Here is a 13,183-nt window from a genome sequence, read left to right as displayed (position 1 = left end):
GTCTTCAAACTATAGCTAACTATTGACACCTGGCCATGACCATTCCATTTTTTAAATTGCAGAAATTAGTTCTCTTTGAGTTGCTGCTTTTGCAGGCCCTTCCCTGGCCTTCTATCTTACTACCTCTTGAAAATGCTAACTCTAACTGATGTATGCTTCTGCAGGCACTGAAGTTTCAGTACCTGAGTGGTTATTCTTTGTGGCCAAACCTAGGCAGAGAGTGTTGACAGACTATTTCACCCTGGGAGGTAGTGCCAGTTTTCTGTTTTCCCTGATGTTTATACAGTTGGCATCTTTGGAAAAACCCTGGGAGCAGAAACCATATTCACACTTCTTTCCTCTCTCCCCTCCCAACCAGCTTTCTACCTAGCCCAAGAGCAATGTGGCCAATTGTAGCTCCTTACTACTGCCATACCAAGCTGTATAACTCAGTTTTGCACTAGACAATACATTTACCTATTGTTTCATTTGATATCTCAACAGCTTTGCTTGGGTTGGAAACTTAGCAGAGAGGTCATTGAACTTAAACCTTTTCTTCATTATTTTTGTATGTGGATGTTCCAAGTTTGCAATGATAATAATTACATTACTGAGGGAGATCGCTCAGCTAATTGTGCCAGTGCCAACTCTTTGGCTGGAGCTATCTACTGCTCACCCATTTCCCTGCTTCCCTTTATAATCTGCCTATTTAAAATACCCAAATCCCTTGTTGATGACGTCATAGTTTCTACAATTTGTGATAAGCATTCCATGCTGTAACAACTCTGTGTGGAAACATTTCCTGGACCTCTTGTTGTATTCCTGATAGCTAGTTGAGGAAAGAAACCAGAGCCAGTCTTTACTTGTGAATAGATTTATTCACAGAGTGAAACACTGACTCCACTCTTCTGTGTTAGTAAGTTCTCTTTTATATGTGCTCAAGTAACCATTCAATAAATACCCTCCACATGTATGAACTTACTTGATAATATGGTAGGTGGGCCTTTTTGAACTTCTGCAGTCCTTGTGGTGATGGTGCTTTTGCTATCCAATTGCCAACTATTGGAAACAACCTTTCACTCTTTGCTTTCAATTTTTTTTTACTGTTTTGAGTGTTAATTTTGTAAAGTTTAATGCTATCTTATTTTGCAGACTAACCTTGATGAGAATGGTGCATTGAACTGGCAGATTTTCTACTGGATAGGACAGGAAGCTACTATGGATAAAAAAGCTTGTGCTGCTATCCATGCTGTCAATCTCCGGAATTTCCTTGGTGCGCAGTGCAGAACAATCCGTGAGGAAATGGGTGATGAGAGTGAAGAATTTAGTTTGGTCAGTATGTAGTTAAGTATAGAAGGTGATTGCTCTGGGGTATCGGTATTGTCTCATGTCACCAGGAATGTGCCTAATTGATTTAACGTGAATTATTCACTTCTGTATCATTTATTTTCATCCTCTCTCAATATCTTCCTCCTTTTTCAAAGTACTGACTAATGGTATCCAGTTTCATTGACAGTAATAGCCCTTCACCAATATACCAAGGCAGCTGCCTTCGTAGGTAAGCCTGGACCCTAAATGTTGGCAAGATGTTCGAGCACAGCTGAGTGGATTCTGCCTTTCTCTGATTTTCACAACTGTGCTTTCCAGAGAATTGTTGGATGGTGTTGAAGAGTGGAAATTCTTACTCTTTTTTTTAGACTAATTATAGTAACTTTACTGAGATCAGCTAAGTTACTGCAGACTGAGGCCAAACCCTGTGACCTTTTGCCCTGTACGTCTTGGTATGACCCCACTATGCATTTAATTGCCTACATCTTGAGAAGTTATATAAACATATGTGGCCCAGAACTTCTGATCTCGGGGGGGTCGTACCCCGGAGGTGATGCAGAAGATCCACTGGGGGACTCCCCGGAAGTCCCCATGCAAGAACTGCATGGCAATTGTCCAGGAAGTTTAAACTTCCGATGAGCAATTACCCTGCACTGGGAACCATCTGATGCTCTGATTTAAATCGGAGACTTTGCACGGTTCTGATTCTCATAGCAGAATAGTTACCCAGGAAAAGTTAGAAGATTAATCCATCTAACTCTTGGGTAACTATGGTACTTACCCCTGACTACTCCCCTCCCAACTGAACACCTGATCCCCCTCCCCGACCCATCCTTCCCATCCTACCCACCTAGCCTAGACACTTATACTTTGAGAAGCCAGGGAGAAGGTATTTAAGCACAGGGACATTTAAACTTACCTGGTTTACACCAGCAGGTGGTGTAAAAAGGGGGCATGGCTTCACTTCCTCCAGTGTTGCTGCCCTCCACTGGAAAGCCTCAGGAACCAGATACCCTGCACATTTCTTACCAGCCAGGTCAGAAGAGCAGGCGAGAAATGTGCAGCTCCTGAACTGGGTAAGTAAAAAGGAGCAGAGTGGCAGTCCGACTGTAATTGTCACTTCTCAGAAGTTCAGGCCCAATATGCTTCCTCTTTGCATAATGTTTTAGTATTAAAGTTAACATGGCAGTGTTTAGATAATTGACACTAATAATTATAGCACCTAATCAGCTCCAAAATGGCAGATACCTCCTGACCTGCTGAGTATTTCCAACATTTTCTGTTTCTATTTCAGATTTCTGGTGTTTGCAGTACTTTGCTATTGTATTAATGTTTTCTTGATAGTTTTGTTCCTGGAACAGTCCATTTCAAAAGCTCCCATGTAGTAGCAGTTCAGAGCTCATTGTGAATATTTGTAGTACTGTTAAACTAGTTTTAATTTGAAGCTCCTGTTGAGATTTATGATTTCACCATGTGGTGCAGCAACTTGCTATCTTTAAACAGGAGTTGCTAGATACATTATACTGTAGACAAATTTCAGCATGGATTTCAGTTTTATCAAATTGATATCTATTAAATAATTTTTGATAGTTTTAGAATTTATTTTTGATGATGCAGGTATTTGAGAATATTTCCTACATTGAAGGAGGAACAGCTAGTGGCTTCTACACAGTGGAAGAGACGCAGTACATCACCAGGTAAAGGACAGGAGGAGAACTGGCTTTCCAATACAGAGGGTAGAATGAAGAGAGAGTCAGACTTTGAGAATGGGGCTGTTGGTCTTAGGCTTGTTTAGTTTATTTTTACCAACACAGTAAAGAAAAGATCATAATCATAAGGGGAGGCGGTGACATAATGGTATTGTCACTGGAATTACAAGTCTAATGATGACCATGAAACCATTGTCGATTGTTGTAAAACCCCATCTGGTTCACTAATGTCCTTTAGGGAAGGAAATCTGCCGTCCTTACCTAGTCTGGCCTACATGTGATTCCAGACCCATATCAATGTGCTTGACTCTTTAAAAATGCCTTCTGAATGAGGGAAATTAGGGATAGGCAATAAATGCTGGCTTAGCCAGCAATTCCCACATCCCATATGAAAATATAATTAAAGACAATGTTTAATGTTGTGCAATATGTCCCTTGTCTTATGCTTTGAATTCACCACAGTGTAATTGTTCCATTAGGCCTGACCGGCAGTCTTGAGGCGCAGTGGGTAGCGTCCCTGCCTCTGAGCCCAGAAGCTTTGGGTTCAAGTCCCATTCGTGGCCTTGATGGCCAAGGAAGGTGTGTTCATAATGCAGACAAACAGGTTGAGTATCAACTTGTAAATCCTTCCAATATATGCCATTGGTAAGAGTGAGAGAGATGTGATGGAAAGAAATTGGAGCCCCTACCATCACTGTCCATGACTCCAGCCTACAACATGCATGTAAAAGTGGATGTTGCCACAGCAACTCTGACTCCTTGGGGGCCAGTTGGCTGGATGGCTGATATGGATCAAATTGGTGCACACAGCACGGGGTTCTGGCTGGGCTGGATTTGGGACCTAACTGTGGTGGAGACCGTGGTGCTATGGGTTAGATCTGCCTTAGGGCAGAGAACTCTCAGAAATAGTCCTGACCATTGGAATATAGTGTCTCATACATCACAATTTATCTCCATGAACTCAAATTTGGAAGGGCCAAAGCTGTAACCACATTGCATAAATGTGTGTTTTCACAGTTTGAGTGAAAGGTAGGGTATAATGCAGACTCTTGTGTTTTACTAAAATCATGTATGTGTATGTTAATATAATTGCATATATATTTAGTTATTCATGGTATTGCACGTGAAATGCGGGTAAAAAACCCAAGTATAACCTTCAAGTCAAGCAGGCTAAGAGGCTTAGCTTATAATTCAACCAGGGTGCTTGGGTGAATTCAATTCCCATTTTAAAATCATGCATTCTGTGATTATTATAATGGATGTAGGAATTTATAGTGGCAATGTAAGTGAAAGTGTCTATGTGAACATTGAATGACATTTTCCCATGTAAACAGTTGCCTATTAGGTTGATGAACCAGTTGAATTGCTGAAAACACTTATTGAATCAGAAATTGTCTGGTGCTGCTCTCAGTAATTGAATTTTCTAATGTCCAAAATATAATTTTAAACGAAGTAAATAATAAATTTGATCCCGTTATAAACTATATCAGTTAAATTAATTTGTCTATTAATAACTTCATTAAAGTTTTTATTTGAAGACCTGTGTTTTTCCCAAAAGTTTGGGAAGGACTAATTTCTCAGTGTAGTCACTTTATTAGCTAATTCTCATTTATTGTTCTTGACTTATCGGGAGCAGTATTCGAAATATTTTGGAAAAGGAAATTGCAGGTCTTGAATGCTCCTTCCATTTTTATAAAGGTTTCTTTCCCCCGCAGGTTATTTCGGTGCTATGCTAAGAAGAACATAAAGCTTGAGTCTGTTCCACTTAAAGCCTCGTCGTTAGATCCTCGGTACGTAGTACAGTATTTGCCATTAATCAAATTTGTGGCTCTCTCAATCATCTCATCTTAATCTGCTATGCTGCAGTTTAACCATTCTGCACCACTGGGCTTGTTTAACTTGATGTTCATACGTTACAGGAAAATTCCACTCAACGTTGCATGGTATTCTTATTTCATCACCTGAAAATGTTCTTGTCAAAGTGACAGACCTGCAGCTATCAATGACTTGCCTTTCCTTCTCCAGACATGCCTTGAATTAGGAAGGGCAGAATCTATGGCTGGATTGTTGTCTGTTTTTCATCGTTCAAGTGGGCATAATTTTACTTGCAAGCTTTACTGATGGCAGCAGTGTGCTGAGCAGAATGCGAAGCTATGAGTACTGATGGTGTCTGTGATTGTGGTTTACGGGGAAGGTGGTCGTGTAGTGGTATTGTTGTTGGACTAGTGACCCAGAGACCCATGCCCCATACTGGGGTTCAAATCCCACAACGGCAGATGGTGAAATTTCAATTCAATAAAAATCTAGAAATAAAAATGTAATGATGATTGTCACAAAAACCCACGTGGTTCACTGATGTCTTTAAGGAAAGAAATCTGCTGTCCTTACCTGGTCTGGACTACATGTGACCCCAGACCCACAGCAATGTGATTGACTCTTAAATGCCTTCTGAAATGGCCTAGCAGCCTGATATAGTCATGCTCATGGACTCATACCTTATAGATAATGTCCCAGACACCACCTTCACCATCCCTGGGTATGCCCTGCCCCGCCAGAGGTGGCACAGTGGTATACAGTCGGGAGCTAGTTGCCCTGGTAGCCCTCAACATCGACTCCAGATCCCATGAGGTCTTACGACATCAGGTCAAACATGGACAAGGAAACTTCCTGCTGATTACCACATACCATCCCCCCTCAGCTGATGAATTAGTACGCCTCCATGTTGCCTAACACATGGAGGAAGCACTGAAGGTGGAAAATGTGTAGAATGTACTTTGGATGGGAGACTTCAACGTCCATCACCAGGAGTGGTTCGGTAGCACCACTACAGACCGAGCTGGCAGAGTCCCAAAGGACATTAGATGCTATTAGACTAGGTCTGTGGCAAGTGATAAGGGAACCAACAAGAGGGAAAAATGTACTTGACCTCATCCTCAAGAACCTGCCTGCCACAGATGCATCTGTCCATGACAGAATTGATAGGAGTGACCACTGCACAGTCCTTATGGAGACGAAGTCCTGCCTTCACATTGAGGATACCCTCCATTGTGTTGTGTGGCATGACCACTGTGCTAAGTGGGATAGATTTTGAACAAAACTAGCATCTTAATACTGGGCAACCGTGAGGCGCTGTGGGCCTTCAGCAGCAGCAGCAGAATTGCACTCGACCACAATTTGTAACCTCATGGGCCAGCATATGCCCCACTCAACCGTTACCGTTACCACCAAGCCAGGGTTGGTTCAATGAAGAGTGCAGGAGGGCGTATATAAAAATGAGGTGTCAATCTGATGAAATTACAACACAGGACTACTTGCGTGCCAGACTGCATAAGCAGCAAGCGTTAGACAGAGCTATGCAATTCCCCAACCAACTAATCAGATCTAAGATCTGCAGCCCTGCCACATCCAGTCGTGAATGATGGTGGACAATTAAACAACTCACTGGAGGAGGAGGAGGCTCCACAAATATCCCCATCCTCAATCATGGTGGAGCCTAGCACATCAGTGCAAAAGATAAGGCTGAAGCATTCGCAACAATCTTCAGCCAGAAGTGCCGAGTAGAGGATCTATCTCGGCATCCTCTGGTGGTCCCCCAGCATTACAGATGCCAGTCTTCAACCAATTCGATTCACTTCATGTGATATCAAGAAATGGCTGAAGGCACTGGATACTGCAAAGGCTATGGTCCCTGACGATATTCCAACAATGGCACTGAAGACTTGTGCTCCAGAACTTGCTGCACCTCAGCCAAGCTGTTCCAGTACAGCTACAACACTGGCATCTATTTGTCAATATGGAAAATTGCCCAGGTATGTCCTGTACACAAAGAGCAGGACAAATTCAACCCAGCCAATTACCACCCCATCGGTCTACTCTCGCTCATCAGTAAAGTGATGGAATGGGTCATCAACAGTACTATCAAGCAGCACTTGCTTAGCAATAACCACTGACGCTCAGTTTGGGTTCCGCCAGGCCCACTCAGCTCCTCACCCCATTACAACCTTGGTCCAAAAATTGTCAAAAGAGCTGAACTCGTGAGGTGAGAGTGACTGCCCTTGACATCAAGGCAAAATTTGACCAAGTGGGGCATCCAGGAGCCCTGGCAAAACTGGAGTCAATGGGAATTGGGGGGAAAACTTACTACTGGTTGGAGTCATACCTAGCATAAAGGAATATGGTTGTGGTTTTTGGAGATCAATCATCTCAGTTCCAGGACATCACTGCAGGAAGTCCTCAGGGTAGTGTCATAAGCCCAACCATCTTAAGCTGCTTCATCAATGACCTCCCTTGCATCATAAGGTCAGAAGTGGGGATGTTCACTATTCGTGACTCCCCAGATACTTAAGCAGTCCATGTCCAAATGCAGCAAGACCTGGACAATATCCAGGCTTGAGCTGATAAGTGGCAAGTAACATTCGTGCCAGACAATGACCATCTCCAAGAGGGAACCTAACATTGCCCCTTCAATGGCATTACCATCATTGAACCCCCCACTATCAACATCCTGGGGGTTACCATTGACCAGAAACTGAACTGGACTTGCCATATAAATGCTGTGGCTACAAGGGCAGGTCAGAGGCTAGGAATAGTGCGACAAGTAACTCGCCTCCTGACTCCACAAAGCCTGACCGCCATCTACAAGGAACAAGTCAGGAGTGTGATGGATGAGTACAGCTCCAATAACACTCCAGGAAGCTTGACACCATCCAGGACACAGCAGCCTGCTTGATTGGTACCACATCCACAAACATTCTCTCCCTCCACCACTGGCGCACAGTGGCAGCAGTGTGTACCATCTACAAGATGCACTGCAGGAACTCACCAAGCCTCCTTTGACAGCACCTACAGCCGTTACCATCTAGAAGAACAAGGGCAGCAGACACGTGGGAACGACCCCACCCCCAACCTCCAAGCCTTGCCATTCTGACTTGGAAATAGATCGCTGTTTCTTTACTGTCGCTGGGTCAAAATCCTGGAACTCCCTCCTTAACTGCACTGTGGGTATACCTAGACCACAGGGACTGCAGCGGTTCAAGAAGGCAGCTCACCGCCACCTTCTGAAGGGCAATTAGGGATGGGCAATAAATGCTGGCCTAGTCATCGACACCCACATCCCATTAATTGATTTTTTTAAAAAAAGGTTGTCTTGGCTCACATATAAAGAATGGTCAACTGGGCCACTTAGGATTGGGGGTGGATACAGTAATTGGGGGGTGATGGAGGACTGCACTCCTTCCAGCAAGGGCTAGCTCCCTCCAGAGTGGGGTAAGGCTGCATCTGTGGAATTGTATTCCAGCAGGAGTTGGCACATTCAGGAGAACAGGATGTTGGGAATGGCTGTTGGGAAATGAGTGCAAGTAGGCTGGTTTGATACTTAACTTTTTTTCTTTCTTCTTTCCCTCTGGCTGGGGTAACCAAGAGCCTAACACTTTATGGAAATGTGAGTTTGCGCCTAATGTGCTCTGCCACTTTTTCTCCCCCTCCATTTTTCTTATCCTGTCATGTGCTGGAGATCAGCTTCTTTGGTGTCTTGCTCTTCATGTGCCAATACATTGAGTGTCTGTTTTCTAGCAGATGTTACTGGATAAAAGTCAAGATGGAACCCTGGCTAAAAGTTTTTTTCCCCCCTTCCTAACTGGAAAGGCATCAAACACAATTATTGTTTTCCTGCTGCTACACTGGCTGATATTGGCTAAACCAGCAAAGACCAGGGATTGAACCCGACGCCTCCCTGATTTGTATAGCTTAGTTTCACAGACTATTCTTTTCCTTCCCCTTTCCCACCATATCCCCGCCCCAATACTTGAATAAGTTGCAATAGTGTGCAGAGGGATTTGCCTCCCATGTCATAAGCTGTATATCTCAACGACTTCCATTTGCATCAGAACTTTTCTTTGCAGTTCTGAAACTTGAAGGCAGAACTGACAGCAGTACCTTAATGAGCCATTAAGACTAAATCCCTTAAAAGTGATGTTCACAATGATATTCTATAGCATATTTCGATTTAATTTTATTACTCAAGGTTTTCTGCGGCTCTATTATTTCCTTTGCCTCATTTTGTCTCTTCACGATGTTAACACTTCTCCTTGTTTTTTTTTCTAGCTTTGTGTTTCTTCTGGATCATGGACTTGAGATTTACATCTGGAGAGGCTCCCAGGCCACCCTGAGTGCAAGCACCAAAGCTAGGTAGTATTCCCACACCAGGATACTGTATACAGCTTTCATCAAAGGATGTGGAAACACTTGAGCGGGTACAGAGAGAAGCACCTAGACTGCTTCTAGTGTAAAGGGGATCAGCCACAAGGAGAGATTGTAGAGGCTTAAGCTTCGCAGTCTAGAAAAAAGATTAAGGGGAATCTTGGCTGAGGTACATAGAGTTTTCTGGTTATAGATGAAGTGAACCCAGTTTATTACCCAAGGTAAATCGGGCCATTAAAGCCAGAGAAAGTAAACTTAAGATTTGTGAAAGTGATTTTAAAGGATTAAAAATTTAATGATAAATTTTGATACAGTAGTGATGTCAAAGCACTAAGGGCATTTGAGTGTCTTTGAATTGTGGACGGGATGTGTTTGTAAAGCTAGGACATGTTGAATGGGCCCAAATGGTCTTTTCTCAAGTTCTGATTTGTAAACCATGTATGAGATTCAGCAGAGACACAAGCTGGGTCCTGATTAACTAAAATACTAAGGTGATCATTGTTGCTTTAATGTGGGCTTTTCAGAGTTTTATTACGTTTTTACATTCAGAAGCAGAATGCCCAATATGAAGCCTGGTTTAAACACTGTCTGGGATCAGCTCTTGGGCACATGGAATTGTGGTATTGTAGCATGTTGTAATCAGAATTTTCTATCTTTCAGACTGTTTGCTGAAAAAATAAATAAAAACGAGAGAAAAGGAAATGCAGAGATAATACAACTGATGCAAAATCAGGAGACACCAGAATTCTGGGAGGCTGTGGGAGGACAACCTGAGGAAATTAAATGTCATGTGGTAGACAATTTTAAGCCTGTGCGGCCTAAACTTTATAAGGTAAAAATAAAGCAGAATTTTTTTGTTTAGCAAAGATTTCAGACAAAACTTATAGAAACATAGAAGATAGGAGCACGAGTAGGTCGTTCGGCCCTTCGAGCCTGCTCCGCCATTCCATATGATCATGGCTTGATCTATCTAGTTCCTTCTTAAGTATATTCATGTGACTTGGCCTCCATAGCCTTCTGTGGTAGAGAATTTCATAGGTTCACCACCCTCTGAGTGAAGGAATTTCTCTTCGTCTCAGTCCTAAATGGCCTACCCCGCTTGCTCTTGTACTCAAGTCCTCTCGCAATGAGGGCCAACATGCCATTTGCCGCCTTAACTGCTTGCTGCACCTGCATGCTTGCTTTCAGTGATTGGTGTACAAGGACACCCAGTTCCCTTTGCACATCAACATTTCCCAATCTATCACCATTTAAATAATACTCTGCCATTCTGTTTTTCCTGCCAAAGTGGATAACTTCACACTTATCTACATTATACTGCATCTGCCACGTATTTGCCCACTCACTCAACTTGTCTAAATTGCTTTGAAGCCTCTTAAAACCCTCCTCATCGCTTACATTTCCACCAAGTTTTGTGTCATCAGCAAACTTGGACATATTCAGGAGTTGAACTGTAATGTAATATGTCACTATTGTGGACAAAACCCATTAAAAGTGTGAGAACTTTTCATATTTAAATGTTAGTACACCTCTGGAAACTGGTTTGCTTCATTTGTAAGAGAGACATTCACCTGCAATGCTCACAAATTGCAAGAGTGGATCCAGTGTCATAACATCACTGGTGTCCTATTCTTTCTGTACTTTCTGGTGCATTGACTTAAATTACATTAAGAGGAGCCAGTTTTCAGATCATCTGGCGGTTACTGTGCACTTGTGAAAGACTTGATTACTGGGATGCAGGATGGGTGTTAAACAGAGGCTTCTGTGATTTCACAGTAGCTTGAGGTCAAAGGGGCATCAGTGTAAAATGTTCATATTGATTTAATATTGATACTATATAAGAGTGAAAGTGCATGAGATATTGGTGTGAAGAGTGAAGGTGGGCCGTCTCATTTGAGCATATCTCTTGATGGCTTGATGAAGCAGTGGTATTGGAGTTTTACCTGAATCTCTTGCATTGGACTGTTTTCCTTACTTAATTGCTGGAGTTGGAGGGTGGAGTGAAGACGGTAAGAGGACAACAATTAGCATAATACAGGTTTTTTTAAAAAGTGATTGCTTTTGTCTCTTCAGGTTGGCTTAGGTCTTGGATACCTGGAGCTCCCTCAGATTAATTACAAACTTTCCGTGGAGCACAAAGTGAAGCCGAAGATTGATCTGGTGCCAGAACTGAGACTGGTACAGTAACTCTCCCCTTGTGTGGGCCTTGAATTCTGGATGATATTGACTAGTAATGGCTGAGTTTTTTTACACTTGGGCTTGGTCATTATGTGACATTAACCCATTTAAAGGTCCAGTCTAATATTGGTATTCTTGTTTTATAGTATTACTCTGTAAATCAGATTGAGAAAAATTACCCTTTTTGTTTCAGGTCCAGAGCCTTTTGGATACACGATCTGTCTATATTTTAGATTGCTGGTCAGATGTTTTCATCTGGATTGGACGCAAGTCTCCACGATTGGTCAGAGCCGCTGCCCTGAAGCTGGGACAGGAGTTGTGTGGCATGTTGCACCGCCCCAAGCATGCTATTGTTATCCGAAACCTGGAGGGGACAGAGTGTCAAGTAGGAAACCTGTTGGCTTTGGGTTACAGTTGGGAATGTGCAGGAAAGAAATGGGAACCAGTTTAATGGTGCTCAAACACAATTCATCCAAAAATGAGTTAAGTGACAGCAAGCTTTAGTTTTAATAGTCTGTAGATTGTGGGAGGAAGGTAAGATAAGGTCTTAGTTGTTTTGCGATCCTGAGTAAGAATGAACTAGAGTGGAAGACAATGTGATGAATCTTGATTTCATTGGGGTTAGTGGGGGGAATATCTGTCTGGTTTTTGAACAATCAGTTTGCTTGATTGATATATTTGTGAGTGATGCTGATGAGACATCTCTGTCCCCAGAATTTGCATTTGACATAGGCACCTATGCAAGTAGCAGACGGGGGGGCTAGGAAGCTGTTCTATTTGGACATCTTGTTTGTGTTTATAAGGAATGGTCTTGTAACCTTATTAATTAGATTAAAGGAATTTTTTTTTCTTGTGTTCTTTTTGCTTGCTGTTGGGAGACACCAAATTTTTGGTATAGTCTTTAGAAGCTCCCAGATGGGGATTGCTATTGCTAATGTGCAGAGTCCCTGCCTGATTGGTGATCTATCAATGTTCACTTATTCTTGACTGAATTGTGTTAATGACTGTTTTCTAACAAACCTGATTAATTATTTGTAACTAGGTGTTTAAGTCTAAATTCCGTAACTGGGATGATGTCCTGAAGGTGGATTATACAACAAATGCAGAGACTGTGCTGAAGAAAGAAGGTCTCATGGGTAAAGTGAAGAAGGACGCAGAGAAGAGAGACCAGATTAAAGCAGATCTGACTGCACTATTCCTGCCACGACAGCCACCAATGCCACTCTCTGAGGTACTGGCTGTGACTACAATTAAAACCATTGGAGGAACTGATCACTACTGAGTTTAGATTATGAAGCAGGTTTATCAAAAAGGGCCTGACTCTTGGGGTCCATCAAGTAACTGTTGCTAGGCTGTACCTTTAGCATTGGTGCAGTCACTCTTTGCTATCTGTGATGCTTCCTTCTGGAACAAATTACCATATACACCAATAGATTATTTTCAAGAGTAACTTGTGAATGTAAGGTTCAAGTATACAAAATTTCTGTGATTTCGAGCATTATCTTGAACACTAGTTGGTAGCCTGATGACTGGTTGTGGTAATGTGAAAAGTTTATGCATCTTGGATTCCCCGCAGCCCCCGCTTTCTATTTTGTTTTCATAAACCATTCCTTAACTGTGATGATGGACATGAACCTTTCCTTATGTCTTAGTCAATGTCTTGTATCATTAGGCTGCTATAAAGCCTGTAATCAAGATTGGGTACTTGATATTTTGAAGAGGCAAACAAAGTGGGAAAGGTGGATGGCAGGGGCTAGACTTGATTATAAAAGGCGGCATAGGACAGTAGT

General features: G+C 42.4%; 1 protein-coding gene across 1 annotated transcript in view; it reads left to right on the top strand.

Moving 5' to 3' along the window:
• flii (FLII actin remodeling protein) overlaps positions 1-13,183 on the top strand; it is a 58,574-nt gene that overhangs the window by 25,737 nt on the left and 19,654 nt on the right. Inside the window, exons 14-21 of the mRNA XM_078558412.1 lie at positions 1,132-1,311; positions 2,926-3,005; positions 4,733-4,807; positions 9,120-9,203; positions 9,876-10,047; positions 11,289-11,393; positions 11,587-11,778; positions 12,436-12,624. Coding sequence (XP_078414538.1) covers positions 1,132-1,311; positions 2,926-3,005; positions 4,733-4,807; positions 9,120-9,203; positions 9,876-10,047; positions 11,289-11,393; positions 11,587-11,778; positions 12,436-12,624 — 1,077 coding nt within the window. The remainder of the gene's footprint in view (positions 1-1,131; positions 1,312-2,925; positions 3,006-4,732; positions 4,808-9,119; positions 9,204-9,875; positions 10,048-11,288; positions 11,394-11,586; positions 11,779-12,435; positions 12,625-13,183) is intronic.

The sequence above is a fragment of the Cetorhinus maximus genome, chromosome 15 (genome assembly GCF_964194155.1).
Source record: "Cetorhinus maximus chromosome 15, sCetMax3.hap1.1, whole genome shotgun sequence".
In the NCBI taxonomy this organism is placed as follows: Eukaryota; Metazoa; Chordata; class Chondrichthyes; order Lamniformes; family Cetorhinidae; genus Cetorhinus; species Cetorhinus maximus.
The sequence above is the reverse complement of the archived record's forward strand: the minus strand, read 5'-3'. Positions and strand labels throughout refer to the sequence as shown.